This window comes from Natator depressus, chromosome 1 (genome assembly GCF_965152275.1).
Source record: "Natator depressus isolate rNatDep1 chromosome 1, rNatDep2.hap1, whole genome shotgun sequence".
Taxonomy (NCBI): domain Eukaryota; kingdom Metazoa; phylum Chordata; order Testudines; family Cheloniidae; genus Natator; species Natator depressus.
Genome location: NC_134234.1, coordinates 237,528,353 through 237,544,767, shown reverse-complemented (window position 1 = coordinate 237,544,767; position 16,415 = coordinate 237,528,353). Strand labels below are relative to the sequence as shown.

At 41.3% G+C, this 16,415-nt stretch overlaps 2 protein-coding genes across 3 annotated transcripts in view; one reads left to right on the top strand and one right to left on the bottom strand.

Annotated features, from left to right (window-relative positions):
• The window catches only part of BID (BH3 interacting domain death agonist), a 185,137-nt gene that overhangs the window by 70,134 nt on the left and 98,588 nt on the right, over nt 1–16,415 (bottom strand). The gene's annotated exons all lie outside the window — the stretch shown is intronic.
• Nucleotides 1–16,415, top strand: part of BCL2L13 (BCL2 like 13) — an 85,388-nt gene that overhangs the window by 11,449 nt on the left and 57,524 nt on the right. For both annotated transcript variants that reach the window (XM_074938688.1, XM_074938693.1), the window contains exon 3: nt 14,816–14,923. In XM_074938688.1, the coding sequence (XP_074794789.1) occupies nt 14,816–14,923 (108 nt within the window). The remainder of the gene's footprint in view (nt 1–14,815; nt 14,924–16,415) is intronic.

Sequence of the window (16,415 nt, the reverse complement as noted above, 5' to 3'; positions counted from 1 at the left end):
TATCTTCATAAATGATCTGGAGGATGGTGTGGATTGCACCCTCAGCAAGTTTGCAGATGACACTAAACTGGGAAGAGAGGTAGATACGCTGGAGGGTAGGGATAGGGTACAGAGGGACCTAGACAAATTAGAGGATTGGGCCAAAAGAAATCTGATGAGGTTCAACAAGGACAAGCGCAGAGTCCTGCACTTAGGGCGGAAGAATCCCATGCACCGCTACAGACTAGGGACCGAATGGCTAGGCAGCAGTTCTGCAGAAAAGGACCTAGGGGTTACAGTGGACGAGAAGCTGGATATGAGTCAACAGTGTGCCCCATTGCCAAAAAGGCTAATGGCATTTTGGGCTGTATAAGTAGAAGCATTGCCAGCAGGGACGTGATCGTTCCCCTCTATTCGACATTGGTGAGGCCTCATCTGGAGTACTGTGTCCAGTTTTGGGCCCCACACTACAAGAAGGATGTGGAAAAATTGGAAAACATCCAGCGGAGGGCAACAAAAATGATTAGGGGATTGGAACACATGACTTATGAGGAGAGGCTGAGGGAACTGGGATTGTTTAGTCTGCGGAAGAGAAGAATGAGGGGGGATTTGATAGCTGCTTTCAATACCTGAAAGGGGGTTCCAAAGAGGATGGATCTAGACTGTTCTCAGTGGTAGCAGATGACAGAACAAAGAGTAATGGTCTCAAGTTGCAGTGGGGGAGGTTTAGGTTGGATATTAGGAAAAACTTTTTCCACTAGGAGGGTGGTGAAACACTGGAATGCGTTACCTAGGGAGGTGGTGGAATCTCCTTCCTTAGAGGTTTTTAAGGTCAGGCTTGACAAAGCCCTGGCTGGGACTATTTAGTTGGGGATTGGTCCTGCTTTGAGCAGGGGGTTGGACTAGATGACCTCCTGAGGTCCCTTCCAACCCTGATATTCTATGATTCCTCAGAAGATATATTCTGGATGTCATGCTTGTTGCCACTCCTGAGGCTTTTTCTGCAGTCGCATTTTTTGGGCAATCTCCCACTCATGCTTTATCCACTGGGGCTGGGTTAAACAGGTATCAGACTTTTTAAAATCACTGTCTTAATTCTAGCCTTGCTTGCAGTGGGTTTAGACAACACTGTGGTATACACACTTGTGCCCTGTTTATCTTAGTGCTTCCGCTGTAGCTGCAGTCAGCAGTAGTACGGTGGTGGGATACTTCCAGCAAAATGCTAGTGTAGACCAGGTTAGAGAAGTCAAGCACTGCATGGATCATGGACACGGTTCCTCCAGAGCAGATCTTAGGCATACTGGAGGTGGGTGCAGTCTAAAGGAAGCCACGACTGCCATAGACTATTTCTCTTGCTTTGTGGATATAATTTTAGTTTTCAGGCTTAACAATCTGACATCATTATGGAACTGAATTATGTTTTTTAAATTGTATTTTGTTCTTTCTGGTAAGTAGAACTGTTCTGAACTGTATAGCAAGGCAACAGAAGTTATCGCAAATAATGCAGGGAGCCTGTTTACCTCCAGTACTAGTATTTGGATCATTCTCCCCACTTGTGTATTAAAGGGCTACGCTCTCTTCCTTCAGATACCTTATTTTTTAAAATAATTCTTCCACAAAGACTTTCACTGTTAACCTACCATTTGGGGAAGAGGAAGGAATAGGGGAAATAAGCAGTGCTTGAACAGTGTACTCCTCTAATGTAGATTATAAATAGCATAGGCCAATTACTGTGTCTTCCCTTATTCTTTAGTGCCAAACATTCAACTTGTATAAATAACTTGTATGTTTTGGTGGGTTGTCCCCTTTTTTTACTAGTTATTTATTTAGGAAGTATTAACAGGTTTATAAATCCTTGCCATGTAAATATCAGAAACAAAACAATAATCATTACAATAGTGAGCATTTGTTTAAAGAGAAATTATGTAAAACTGTAGTCATCAGATTTGACAGGGTGTTACTATATTAGAGTGACAGGTTCAGAGTAGCAGCCGTGTTAGTCTGTATTCGCAAAAAGAAAAGGAGTACTTGTGGCACCTTAGAGACTAACCAATTTATTTGAGCATAAGCTTTCGTGAGCTACAGCTCACCTCATCAGTTCTTTTTATATTACAGTGAGTATCATTACCTCATCTATGACAGATTGATTTTTTTTAAGTGAAATCTCTGATTACACACATTTAGCAGACCAGAAATATCAAATATTAATATTCCAAAAAATTGGACACGCTGGTGTTTCTTGCAGGTGAATGTACTTTGACTTTTTTTCCGTAAATGGTAACCAAATATTTAAATATCTAGTCTCTGTTTCTTTTGCTGGGTATGTAATTGATTCATTAATTTTTCCATAATAACTCTCTGTCATGTTATTTTAAACTATTCTGTTAGAGTTGGACTTTTTTCTTTTTCCAGAGAGAGGCTATCAGTACCATAGCAGCTATTAGCAGATGAGATTGATTTCCTTTTGTGTGACCATTTCCATTAGAAAGCCACAGCAGGATTACCAAAGGATCATTTAGTAAGAAATATCCCACAACCTGTGGTATTTGGTTATGAATTGCATCCCAGTACTCTCTAATGACTGGACATGTGCACCATATATACATAAAATCTCCTCTTTCACCACAGTTTCTCCAACGTTTATCCCCATTCAATCTATATACAGTATATTTTTTTTACCCTCACTGGTATGAGGTACCATTAAGGCAGTATCTTAGACATTTTCTTTTATTGTGCCACAGACTGAGGTTTCTGGTCCTCTTTTCCAGATCAGAACCCATTCCTCTGGAGTAATTTTTCTGTCCAGATCCTTTTCCCATCATGTCGTCTGTAGACATTTTTTTGTGCAGAAAGTTGTCTGTAAAAATTGATATTAGTTAGTTACGTTTTTGTTTCCTAATTGACCAGACTTCACTGCTTCTATTAAAGTTAGTTTTCTGTATAAAACAGCTTTTCTAGAAAGCTGAGAAACAATGCCTAACTTGAAAGCACTGGTATGGAGAGTGGGCAGGTTAAAGTTAGTTTTAATCTCTAAATAAATTAGAAAAGTTTCTTTCTTGACTAGCTGGCCAACCATTTGTATTCCATGGCTCTCCCAGTCTTTAAAGCTCTCTGGTTCATTAATTTGGTTAAGATCTGGATTTTTTACAATGCATGACATTGGAGGAGGAGGAAAAATAATTTCTCATCTGTAGTTCTATCCCAAACCTATAGATTATCCTTTACTAAAGAATGTGAGGTAATTTCTGGAGGGTGTGATATTTTTTATTAATCCGTGGTAGCCTAGCAGTGTTGCACAGACACAGTTTTCTTGTTGAATAAAGACCCAGTGTTTGGCTGGGTTAAATCTCCCGTCAGTCTACTACTACTTTGAGCTGGCTGGCTTGATAGTACCATAGAATATTTTGAACAGCTAGTCAGTCAACTCTGTTTAATGGGTCTATACAAAGTATTTGCACCCTTGGTCTTTTCTTATTCTGTATAAATTCTAACAACATCCTCTGTGTGTTCCTGCTAGGGTTTTAGTCTGGAATGATTACAGAAAGATTCTGAAACAAGAAAGATATCCTTGGCAAAATATTTATTTTGACTGTGGCTTTTCTTCCCAATCAAGAAATTGCATACTTCCCCACCTCTCCAAATCTTTTTTTTATTTTCTGAAGTAATCATAGAGCTCTTCTAGGTTGTTTGAGATTTGAGCTCCCAGGTATTTTATAGAATTTGTTGCCCATTTGCACCCAAATGACTTCTGGAGGAATGACTTCTCAGAGTCTGGCAAATTTATAGTTAGCATTTGATTTAGCATAATTTACTTTAAATCCAGATGCTTTCCCAAAGTCATGGATTTGTTCAGATACTAATTTTAGGGTCATATTTTGTTTAGATAAAAATACTACATCATCTGTATATAAAGCTACTTTCTGATGTGTTCCTGTCAGTTTTATTCCTGTGGTAGTCATTGATCCTTTTCTTCTGTGCAGAAGGCTCCATGGCCAGTGGTAAAGGAGACAATGCACAACCCAGCCTAGTTGTTCCTCTGTGTAATTCAAGTGGGAGATTTAACCCCATTATCTTGTGCAGCTGCCTTGGGGCTGGTGTAAAGAACAGTTATCCATGTAAGGAACTGCGGGCCAGTAATGTCCGTTTGGGGCTAGACTTGAAACAGAAAGTTTCACTCCATCAAAAGTTTTCTCTGCATCAAGTGATGAAAGAGGAACTGGATCTTGTTTAAATCTGCAATTATGGATGATTCTAAGTACTCTCTGAATATTGTCTGACATTTGTCTATCCTTAATACAGTTTGACCTGCATTCACAAGAACTGAGAACATGGACTGCAATTGGCCAGCCAGTATTTTTGTTAAATTCTTTGTCATGATTCAGGATTGCCCATTTTTGATGTCTCTGATGCTAGTAGCTCTTGTATTTCAGCACATATTCAAATCAAGTAACTAGGGGAGGGAAATCCTTAAAACTTTTTTTCGTTTAACTAAATAGAAATACACAAGTACTGAATCAGAATTATGGAGGTTATCTGTCAGGATTTGCAAAAAGTAGAGAAATCAAGGATGTGGTGTCAAAGTATGTTTGAAAATTGCGAATATCTCTGTGGCACTAAGTTCATACTTCAATCTGTACAATTAGTTTATTAAAACCAAAAAAATTATCTGTTTATACTTGGGCGTCAGTGTAATTTCATCTCCTGCTCTGTCAAAGGACAGGCACCTGAGTACCAAGACACCCATGCATTGTCGCACCTACGATTTATCTGTTTCATAAAGCTATTTGTGGGAAAGCATGGGTTATTTGACTATCACAGGAGGTGTGACCATGCCATTTCCTAATCTGCAATAACTACATTTTGTTTCAATAAACGCACATTGGGTAAGAACAAAGCCACTATTTGAAATAGACATTTTCATTACTAGAACACAATATTCCAAGAGGAATCAGTATTTTTCTGTAACTCAAAGTTATTTTCTATGTTTGCATAAACAGATCTGAGTTGTTTAAAAGTGGGGAGGAAATGGAGAATCCTATAAGCATTTAATTAAAGATCAATACGGAAACAGAATTAAGAGCAAAATGTCAGTACAAGTTTTTGTATTCAACTGACATCCAAAGCTAGGAGAACACAGAGCTTCTGAGCAAAGATAACTAGCTAACAAGTCTGCTATTTAGAGAACATAGACAAGTTTGCTTATGCTGCAGAGGGATGTTGCCTCAGACATGCTCTTTGTTGTTCTAGGACAGCGATACTTTCAAAATTTGTTCTTTCCATCCCCATTGCTTTAAACCTGCCTCCTTTCCTTCAGCAAACAGACAAACACTGGTAATCTCTTGCCATCATTACTCTTTTCTCCACATCCCCACCTTCCTATCTGTTCATATGCCACTGTGAAAGTCAACTTCCTCTCCTGCTCTGCTGATGTTATTTTCCTTTTTACCTGTTCGGAATCCCATTGCTTGTCATCAGTTTCTGATATATAATTCAAGCTCCATTTTCTCACTTTTAAGGCCCTACATAACCTCACCCTACCTTCATATCTCCTCTCCGTCCTCTTCTTTTCTTATCTCACTCTTGGTGTTTCCTTTACTGCTTTCTGTGCTTGTAACAGTTTTCCATTTCTTGTTGCTTAACAGGCAGCTCATACAGTACAAATGTATGGCATTCCATCTGCTTGATCATTATGATTATTATTTATATTATGTGTGGTATGAGAGCCACTAAATGCAAATGGAAAGGAGTTGCTTGGGATCCCCCAATGGTAAGGAGTGAGAACTTCCATTCTTCAGAGTGAAGCAATACAGGGAATGATGATGTTGCATTTTCATGTCGTTAAGTCTGTATGACAGTATACATTGATACAATATCTTGTCACCCATGCTGCAGTACAGCATCAGGGTCTGATTTTGTGGTACTCTGCAGCTCCATGTGACCGCTTTAAATCTTCAGCTGTTTGTGGTTGAACCACCACTGTTCTAGAGAATGCGAGGATTTTATCATTTTGTTGATGTATGTTGGCTATCACTTAATCTTAGTCTCAGTAACTCTAAAGTTGCTTGTAGTATTGTCAGATCTTTCTAGGGGAAACATTTAATATAACCAGTGGTGAGCTGGAGCCTGTTCGCACTGGTTCGCTAGAACTGGTTGTTAAATTTAGAAGCCCTTTTAGAACTGGTTGTTCCGTGAGGAACAGTTGGTTCTTAAAAAGGGCTTCTAAATTTAACTGGCCAAAAGTGGCACCTTAAGCACCGACTCCATGGGTGCTCCAGCCCTGGAGCACCCAAGGGGAAAATTTGGTGGGTGCAGAGCACCCACCAGCAGCTCCCCACCCCACCTCCGGCCCCAGCTCACCTCCGCTCCTCCTCCTCCCCTAAAGGCGCCGCCCCGCTCTGCTTCTCTGCCCCCCTCACCTCGGCTTCCCGCGAATCAGCTGTTTCCATGGGAAGCTGGCGCAGGCTGAGAAGCAGGCCACGGCTTCCCGCTCAGGCCCAGGGAGGCAAAGGTGAGCCAGGGCACGAGGAGGGCCACCTACACTGCAGCAGGTAACCGGGGGGGAGTGTGCAGCGGAACTGCTCCCTGCCCCAGCTCACCTCGGCTTGAGTGGGAAGCCGCGGCCTGCTTCTCAGCCCTCCCAGGCTTCTCGCCGAACAGCTGATTCACAGGAAGCCGGGGGGGTGGGGGGGGCGCGTAGAAGCAGAGCGGGGCAGCATGTTCGGCGGAGGAGGCGGAGCGGAGGTGAGGTGATCTGGGGCCGGGCGCAGGGTGGGAAGCTGCCAGTGGGTGCTCTGCACCCACCAAATTTTCCCAGTGGGTGCTCTAGCCCTGGAGCACCCAGGGAGTCTGCGCCTAAGGTGCCACTTTTTTGATGTGATCAGTGGGGGAGCAGCCGCTCTCCTGCTTCCCCCCCCACTCCCCAGCTACACTCCACCGCCCCTAGGAGCCAGAGGGACCTGCCAGATGCTTTCTGGGAGCTGCCCCAGTTAAGCACCTCCGGGACTCTTCACGTCGCCCCCCGGCAGGTGCCTCTGGCTCTTAGGGGAGGGGTGGGCACCCACTATGGTGGCCCATGAGACCCTCCTGCCTGGTTCTGGCAGTCAGAGGACAGGGAAGGGAGGTGGATGGGACAGGGGGCGTCAAGGAATGGGGTGGGTTGGATGGGGCAGGAATCCCAGGGGGTGGGGGTGGGGGTGGGCAACGACTCCCTCGTGGGGTGAGGAGGGAACCCGTTGTTAAGATTTTGGCAGCTCATCACTGAATATAACTAACACTTAGCTTGACATACCTTTTATTTTATGGAGTATAGAGCCATTCGTGCATTATTTAGGAAGTGTTGACTGTATGGTTGCTGTTGCTTTGGCTTAAAAAGCAGCAGTTACATCAACTTTAGCCTACTGATCTTGAAGAAGGAAACTGATATGGCCAGTTCTGTTTCAGACATGTCCATGCTGACATCTACTACAGCAACAAGAGGGCAGCCTTTAAACAGTCTCCTGGGAGTATCCCCTTTGATGTGCCAGACTTCAAGCATCCACACTCTTCACAAGGGGAGACCACATGACCTCAAAGATTACTTGAATGAGCCTTTGAGCTCCAGCATCCCTGTTTCATACGGTGCCTTGCTGCAGCCCAAATGAAATCAGACTCCTGAAAACTTTGCCTTATTAGGGAGCAGTGTACTCAGTAAGTTTTTTGCAGCAATACCCAGAGGCCTTTCCAAAGCAAGGTAGCATTTATTAGTCAACTGGAATACAGTGTCTGGAAGTCCTTAGGTTAGCGTGGTAAAAACCAGGTTCAAATCAGATTCCATAGGCAGAAGCGATAGCTCCAAGATGGGATATCTGTTGTGGGTCTATCTCAATCTGTCCTGTTGAAGCTATTCCACATTTTATAAATAATCAATAGTAATTGGAGCGGGGATATGAACTTTGGTCTCTCAACAAGAGAGTGAGAAAGACCTTTACCAGATTATCCCAAGGGCTAGGACACTCTCTTGCATTGTGGGAGACCCAAGTTCAAGTCCCTTCTGTAAATCAGGCAGAGCAGGGAAGTGACTCTGGGTTTCCTGTGTCCCAGGAGAGTACCCTAACCACTGATGGAAAGATTAGAAGGAAACTGCTCCTCCTCCTCAACCTGATGATATTTGACTTTTTCAGTTCACTGAAAAAAAAATGTTTTTGGTTCAACCCAAAACAATTTGTTTTTATTTTTCAGAATTGCAATCAAATTGAAAAAATGAATTTGCTCAGCTCTACTCCTGAGTTCTCAGCAGCAGCCTTAAGACAGTCTATATATGTTATTGTTTTGTCTTTGCTATGGCCTCTCTGTTCACACGCTCACCCTTAATACATATTCTTCACAACTCAGAGATAGATGTAGGTTTCCTTTTTAGAAGGTACACACTGTACATTTTTAAAGTGATTTATTTTGAAAACTTTTCAGATTAGTTTTACAGCTATATCAGAAAATGAATGATTGTCTGGTTATTTCATTTACCAAAGGTAACTGAAGCAGATATTTATGAAGTCATTGGGAGGAGAACTATCTCCAATTCAACAGGTTAATCATTAATAATTAGAGGATTTTCTTGCCATGCTCTGTTAGGAGGAGAACATCACCAGGCAGACATTTAAATTGTTTTATTTAACTAAAACAACAACATTATGTATTCTGGATTTTTTTCTTCAACAACAAACATCTAATATTTTAACAAAACAGTCATATGAATTTTTGAATTTAAACATTCAAGTTTTTTAAAATCAGGTTTGTTTTTGTTAAAATTGTTAACTAAAATAGTTAACTGAAATTAAAAAAAAAAATTAAATAGACTACGTCAGCCAGGTCAACATGAGAAACTTAAAATATTGGCTTTTGCAGCTAACTCGGTCGTTGTCACCTTCATTTTCCTATTTGTTCATAATCTGGAAAAGAAAAACAAGCTTTCCTGCTTTCTCAGGTCCCAAAAGATTTCTCAGTTTGGAATGAATTAGTCCAAAGGAAGAAAATATTCTTTCTACACTGGCAAAAGAAGCTACTGCTGTTAAAAGTGAGATGATCACTTCAACAGTCTCTGAATCCAAGTGCTTAAGTGACTTTCACCAGTTCACTGGTGTGACTTTCTTTACAACATCATTCGCAAACATCTATTTCTTGAATGGTTCACCCTTAGCTCTGAAGTTTATTATAGTTGGCATTATGGAGGGATGATTGCTGGATGTCCATGTCATAGCCAGCTCCTCTTCTTCAGCAGTTAAGGTTTGACCCTGGTACTGAGTATTGAGAATATTTGCAAGAAAGTGAGCTGGAGATAGTGCTTGTCCCATTTGTTTTTTTTTAATGCTTGTAATTTAACTTGTATTAAGATCTCACTCAGTTCCTTCCAAATTTCACCAGCGTCAGCAATAAAACAGCTATTTCCCTGCGTTTTGTTCAAGGCTACAGAAATAGGCTTGAGGGTACTCAGCATGTGTTCAACATTTCTCTTAAGCCCAATGTTGAGAACTTTGGCTGTGACAGTGCCATCTATTTTTTCATGATTTTGTTCACAAACTGTCGTCAGATTAGGCCAGTTCTTGATCTAGTGCTCAGACCAGTCCACTACTGAGTTCCATTGCACGTCTTGTGGGAGAGTTAGCCTGGTTCCTCCCACTGTTTTCAGAGCAGCTGCTGCAAAGTGGTCGTTAGGGAAGTATTTTGCAATTTCAGCAACATTAGCCTTTATTTCTGGAACACTGAAGTCTTTGGCAAAGAGGTGCGTCAAATGAGCACTGCAACCGTATGTTGTTAGTTTGGGACACTCTTCTAAATTTCTTCTCATGTTGGATACATTTGCAGCATTGTCTTTGACCAAGCTGCGTGCTAGACATTTGAATTTTTTTTCACAGTTTGTTATAGCTTTTACTGGTACTTCTTGTAAGTATTCTGCTGTGTGTGCATTTCCTGATATATCAATTGTTTCTGTAAGGAAGACATTCCCTTCTTCTGTTGTCACACAAGCATATACAACAGGATCATTGTAGACATTGCTCCACCCATCAAGAATCAGGTTAACAATTTCACCCTCTAGACCTTTTGCACACTGCTCAATTTCTCTTTCATACACTTTATCCAGCAATTTGCCTGCAACATCTGCTCTGTTGGGTGGACTGTATCTTGGTCTTAATGACTGAATCATGTTAATGAAGTGTGGGTTCTCAATCATACGGAAAGGAGAGTTTGTTGCATAAACAAACACAGCAATTTTTTCATTAATTACCTCTTTTTGTAATCTGCTGGTTCTTATCACAAACTTATCTATGGTGGTTTCTGGATGATGGAGATTTTTTTTCTTTTTGCTACAGGTGCTCTACTGTGGCTATGTGTGACATATGATGTGACTGAAACACTATCATTGGTAGATAACTCTGAAACTATAGAAAATGGTGGTGATCTTGAAGGTGGAGAGTCTTCAGAATCCTGTATGTTGAGGATGAATTCTCCTAAACAAAATAAGTCAATGCAGTTGTTTAATTATTATTACCATACTGCTCATTTAGTATTACTCATTGCATTCACTGACAGTACTACTTTAAAGGTGAAATTGTAAAAGGAGGATCTGTCTATTTCAGCTATTTATTTTTTATCACAACTGCATCTAAAATGACAGTACCGTAGAGTAAAAACTATATTTTTTTGCTCAAACATGAGAATTCAAGAATAGTCCAGAAGGAAGACAGGCAGTTCTTAAGAAAAAGTATGAAATAAAAAAGTTTACCAACCTGAAGATCCTGCATGTTCAGACATGTTCCTTTCATCATCTTCAACGCACTTCCTCCTGAGAAGGAACACTTCACATGATGTTGTTTCATTTGGGCAACCAGGCCTAGCATTTCTTTGTTGCACTGTTTGCATTCTGCACACATGCCTATCTTATCCACAGGTAGAGGAACTTCATTAAAATATTCCCAAACTGGGTCTCTTTTACAGCCTGCTGCCATTATAGGTTTTCCCTTCTAGTGAGAGAATGGTATGGTAGGTCTCAAATCAATGAAGGCTGCACTCAGAAAGACCTCAAGACTTCTGGAATATGCTGCTCAAACAGTTTTACTTTGGTTTCTACTGCTTGTCCCTCCCTTCTCACATTTATCTCTAGACTACTTCTCCTTGTCTAGATCTATTCGGCCTCCAACAATCTTCTATTCATTGAACTTTTTGAAACATTGCACTTTTAGAGAGAGGTAAGGGATTGACTCTGTGTACACAAATTTGCAGAGGGACAGTAGGGTTGAGGTCTGTTATTTCTTACCTCTACATATTTATTTATTTATTTTAAAACATTTTTGCTGTTAACAAGCGTGTTATCTCTGGAGGCACAAATCCAGAGTTTGAGAACTACAAAACTAAGCATCTCTGATGGTATCTTCTAGACTGAGCACTGAGTCCCATTGGGTAGATAGAAAGATTAACCTAAATAATCTATACAGAAGCCCGTGGAACCCCATAAGATTGGGTCCCTAATCCATGAACTATTGGAACTCGTTTACAAAACTTTTTTTAAACATTACATGAATATATTGTCTCATACTGTAGAATTAGAATTGATAATCCCTATTCCATGATGAGATATCTTTGAGTTATAATGTATCTTAATTAAATCTATCTTTAGATAGGTTTTTTCCTCAAAAAGCATTTTATAAAAAAAAAATCCTATTTTAAATAAAAAAAAAAATCCAATTTTTTGATATCCCCTCTGTCCTGCTTTGACTTTCTCGTCATTAAGTGATAATGTTAGTTATTGGGGCTCCCATTGTCCCATTCTCCATTCTGATGTGTGATTCCAGCCAGTGCTTGTTAAAGTATTTGGTCTCATCCCAGAGAGAATATGTGACGCTTGGGCATGTCTCATTCTCTTCTACACTCTGTGTATAATACATAAACTGAGATACACATGTGGATCATAAATCTATTAACAAAAACTTGCACATTCATCACACACACCTATAATTAACTCGTGCAAACTAGAGTGCTGTGATACAAATTACTGTGTTCTTTGTGCTTTTGGCCTGTGGAGAAGTGAAGGGCCCTACAGGATCCACTTGCCAATAAAGGGCCTGCATTGCGCAACCTGTCCTTTTATCCTTGGAAAGCTAAGTTTGCCCCTATCAGTGCCACTTCCGGGTTGGCCATGGGGTGTCACTTGAGATCATCATAGGATACTTCCATTTTCCCAGAAGCTGATACTGCAGTCTTTTTCTTCTGGTTACTTTTGAACAGTTTTGAAAACTATTTAAAGGGGTACTTCTCTTTTAAGAACCTTCATATTGTACTGAACTGTTCTCTGAAATTGGGCATGTTTCTTTATATTGATGGGGATCAAGAGAATGGAACTGCAGGGAGCTGGAGTCCGTTGATCTTTGCAGTGTTTGCTCCCTGTGGAGTCACTGAGCCAGAGGGATAGAGGTGTGGTTTGTTTTTTTTTTTTTTTTTTTTTTTTAATGCTCTGGAACCGCTAAATTCTTTTATACTTTTGGAATCTGCTGCTGTAAAGTTGAGGGTGTTGATGAGATGGAAACCATTGACACTGCAGCATCAGTTATCAAAACAATTCTTTTGTACGCTGGCAGCAGTGGGATTTCTCTTGCTCACATTTTCCACATGACTTGTTATCAAGTATGACAGCTTGTCATGTGCAATCAGCATCACGTTAGTCACATGAGAACGGGTCGTTGTCTACAAAGGCTGCTGCCTTCCTTTCAAGCAGGGCAGGGTGAGGCATATGTTAAAACAGGAGGCTGTATGTGTATGTACTTGTTGGTCTTGATTGTGAAGTGGTACTTCAGCCATTCCAAGAGGGGATATTGAGGGAATTGATAAAGCGTTAGTGTGTGGCTGCTCATGATCCAAAATAAGGAAGAGCTCTTTTCTTGAATTTATGGTTGAGAGGGAAAGTGTTTGAGAGGAACTTGGGAAGCTAAGTAAAATAGTTTGAGAGGTGGAGATAATTGTGGGGCTGAGAAAAATGAAATGGGACTGGCCATCTGCTGCATTTTTGAACTGTTCACATCAGGAACTGTAAACCGTTTCAGCTGACTCATGCATTCAGTTGGTGTGAGTGCGCTTCACACAGGTAGCTACAACTGGAGAATAGCGTGTATATAAACAATTCTGAAGTTCCTACCCAGGCTCAGCTGGATTGATTTAGGAAAACACTTCCAGCTCACTTTTCAAATACAGATGTCACTAGAAGCAATGCAAATGAATATTACTAGGCTTTTTAAAATATCTGAAATGTGGGAAACAATGGTCATGAATAGAATCACCATGGAGGGGACAAAGATGAAACCTGGAGGGACGGAGTGGAGCATCTAATGGAATGCTGAAGGTAGTAAGGAGAGATAAGAACCAGGAGAACATAATCATAGAAGCCTAGTTTGTGGAGAAAAGTTATTGACACTGTTGAAGGAAACCGAGATTAGAACAAATGAGGACAGATACACAATTAAGAGTTGACCTGGAAGAGTTTACTTATTGAGCAGTTTTTGAGTCAGCAGTTTTTTGAGTTAATGGATGCAGACTGGACTGGAGTACATTGTAGAGAACTGGAGGAAAAGAAGTAGAGAAAACAAGAGTAGACCGTTGGCTTAGTGAACTCAGAGGAAATATGACAGTACTTAGATGGAACAGAGATCGTTAGGACATGGGAATATAAAGGTTTGTTTGTTTGAAAGTTTCTGGGAAGGAGCCAGAAGAAAAGTGTTGAGAATGGGGGAAAGGGAAGGAAAAAAGGTTGGCTAGGTGTTGAGAGTTCTATGTGGCACGTTCTTTCTAAGCACCTGTTCCTTGTGGCTTGTACCTTTTCCCAAAGAGCAGCTATTTAAGCAGCATTTTTGTGGGCTCTGTCTCCGCCCAGAGGTGAACTCTTTCCAGGCAGTTAGATTAAAATCCAATTAGCAGTTTCTGAAAGCCTTGAATGTTCAATGTGTGTTCACCTGTTTAGATTTTACCAGATCATAAGTCAAACACCTGGGATATTATACCATTCTGAATGAAGACAAGTGTTGTTGACATGTCTGAAATAATTTGGTTTAGTTGTTAGAATATCTAGAACAAGACTTTGGAAGCTTTGCATTAGATGATCTGTTGTGACCTGTAGACCCTATATGAACAGGAGACCATAAAGCTCAAAAGATAAAAGGGCTGCCTAATAGAGATTTTGGGATTCTTCAGTATCTGGAGAATGAGATGCCTTTTGTTGGTTGATAGCTTCCTTGGATTTTTTGTGTATGTAGTTCTGCAAAATTTAGTGTTCAAAATAATATCAAATTATATTTATTCTCTGTATTTAGAGGAGACAGATGTGACTAGATAAATGTGGTAACTTCTGATGCTGTCTGCTTTGATTTGGTGTAGTTTGATATGGTTTTGACTGACTGTATTTATTTGCATATTGCTTATTTGCGTCCTCTGGTTTATGATTATGATGGTTTTGAAAATTACTCTTAAGTTCATTTTTGGATTTAAAATAGTGTTCACTATTTGCTGTTTGTGGCCTTCCTTTTAGTTGTTTACTAATTAATTTGTTAAACACTTTTTACATATTCTTATTTTAACCAAATAGAGTATTCTGCATGTGTGTAAGATAGACTGTTACATGGATTATACATTGATCATGTAATAAAGCTCCATTGTAAAATATGTAAAAAGAGGTCAGACTTCATGTTGCTGTGGGAAGTTGAACTCTGTTTTGTGCAACTAAATTCTAGATTCTTTTCACTTTTACATTTTTATATCAGCCACAATTAAACTCTCCTGGCAGATAGTGCACCTTTTGACCAACTTCTCTGGTTTGTTTCAGGGCCCCAGCAGTCTGTAATACCACAAGCTCTGGAGAAAGAGGTTCTAGAGAAGCTTAAGACAGAAATTGAGGAGGAGCTAAAACACCTTGATGAAGAAATTTTGGAAGGTCTGTGCTTGTTTGGTGGATTTCTCCCTCTCCCCCTGTTTATTTCAGTTGACGCAACCTTACCTTATAATGTTACAGTTCGTCAAGTATGTGCATTCTCCATTGTAGCATGTGTGTGCATCTGTACACTCTTGACCAGAGATTATAGATAGCAGGATCTGTGCCTGTGCAAAGCAGTGCCTTGTGTTCCCAGGCAAGGACATACATGGACCTGCGGCTGCTCCAGTTCTTTCCCAACCATCTGCAGCTTGATACGGAACAGTTGTGGTGTCTGCTGTTTGCATCTTCTTCCTGCCTTTCACATTTTCTTGTTTATTTTATTTACTTAGCTAGTTTTTATTTTTTCTTGTTCTGTTAGAGCACAATTTTTGCCCCCCCCCTGCCCCCCCTTGTTTCTTTCTGCCCCTGAATTTCTTGCATCACCTGTTGTGGCCTATGGCACTTCCCCAGATTATGCCTAAGACTGAGCCCTGCCAGACCCATCACAGGTCTCTTCCCTGTAGCTATGGGCTCCCTAGCTCTCTCTGGTGTCTCGGAGAATCTCACATCCTATCCAAGTGTAAAGTATGCACTGGATTTAAGGGCAGGTTCTGCAAGGATAGAGAGGCTAGGCTGAAGCTCCTCTTGAAACATTCCTTAGCTCTGGTAAGGTCTGTTTCTCCCCCACTATACATCAGCCTCAATTGCTCAAGCTGCACAGTTGACTTCCAGAGCTCCAGAGGAGGTTTCAGAGATGAAGCCCTCTAAAAGACAAAAGCCCCTCACCCCTTTTTTGAGAGTATCCAATAGGGAAAGTCACTTCTTACAGCCAACTACCTGGAGACCTCACCTCCCATAATGGGTACAGCTGAGTCTGCAGCTGACACTGGTACCAAAACCTTGGTAACACCTCAGAAGTCATCTTGATAGGAGGTCTTCAGTTTCATAGTACCAAGAGAGACCTGCTTTGGTACTGTCTGATGCCTCTAGTCACTGAGGTGCATCTTAAACCAGGGACTGTAAGACTATCTCAAGGGCTTTGGAATGGACATCCTCTTGGAAACATTGAGATCAGCCAGACCGACCCCTGGCTCCCTGTCCAGGACTGCCCTCCATGAGATATAAACTCTCTGAGCACAGAGAGGTCATCTCGTCTGCCTTTCTGGTACTGCATGCAGCATCCCCAGTCCTACATCAATCACCATTATCGTCTCGGGCTCCTACCATTTGCTGTCGTAGCCTACCAGCACCCTCTGGATTCCTTTGCCATGAGGATTTCCTCAACTTGGAGAAATTGGAGTCACCTGTCTTAAGGGGTACTGTAAGAGCCTCTCCCCCAGTGCTGCTTCTACAGTTGGTGACCAGGGGCAGTGAGTGGTATGGGTCCATGGTGCCCGAGCTCCAGGAATATTCGGGACCGGGGGGGGCCTGGCTCCACCAATGTTCGTAGTCGGGCCCTGTCTGCTGCCCCCGTGTGCCTCCACCTGAGCGTCCCTCACCTGCCGCCCCCACG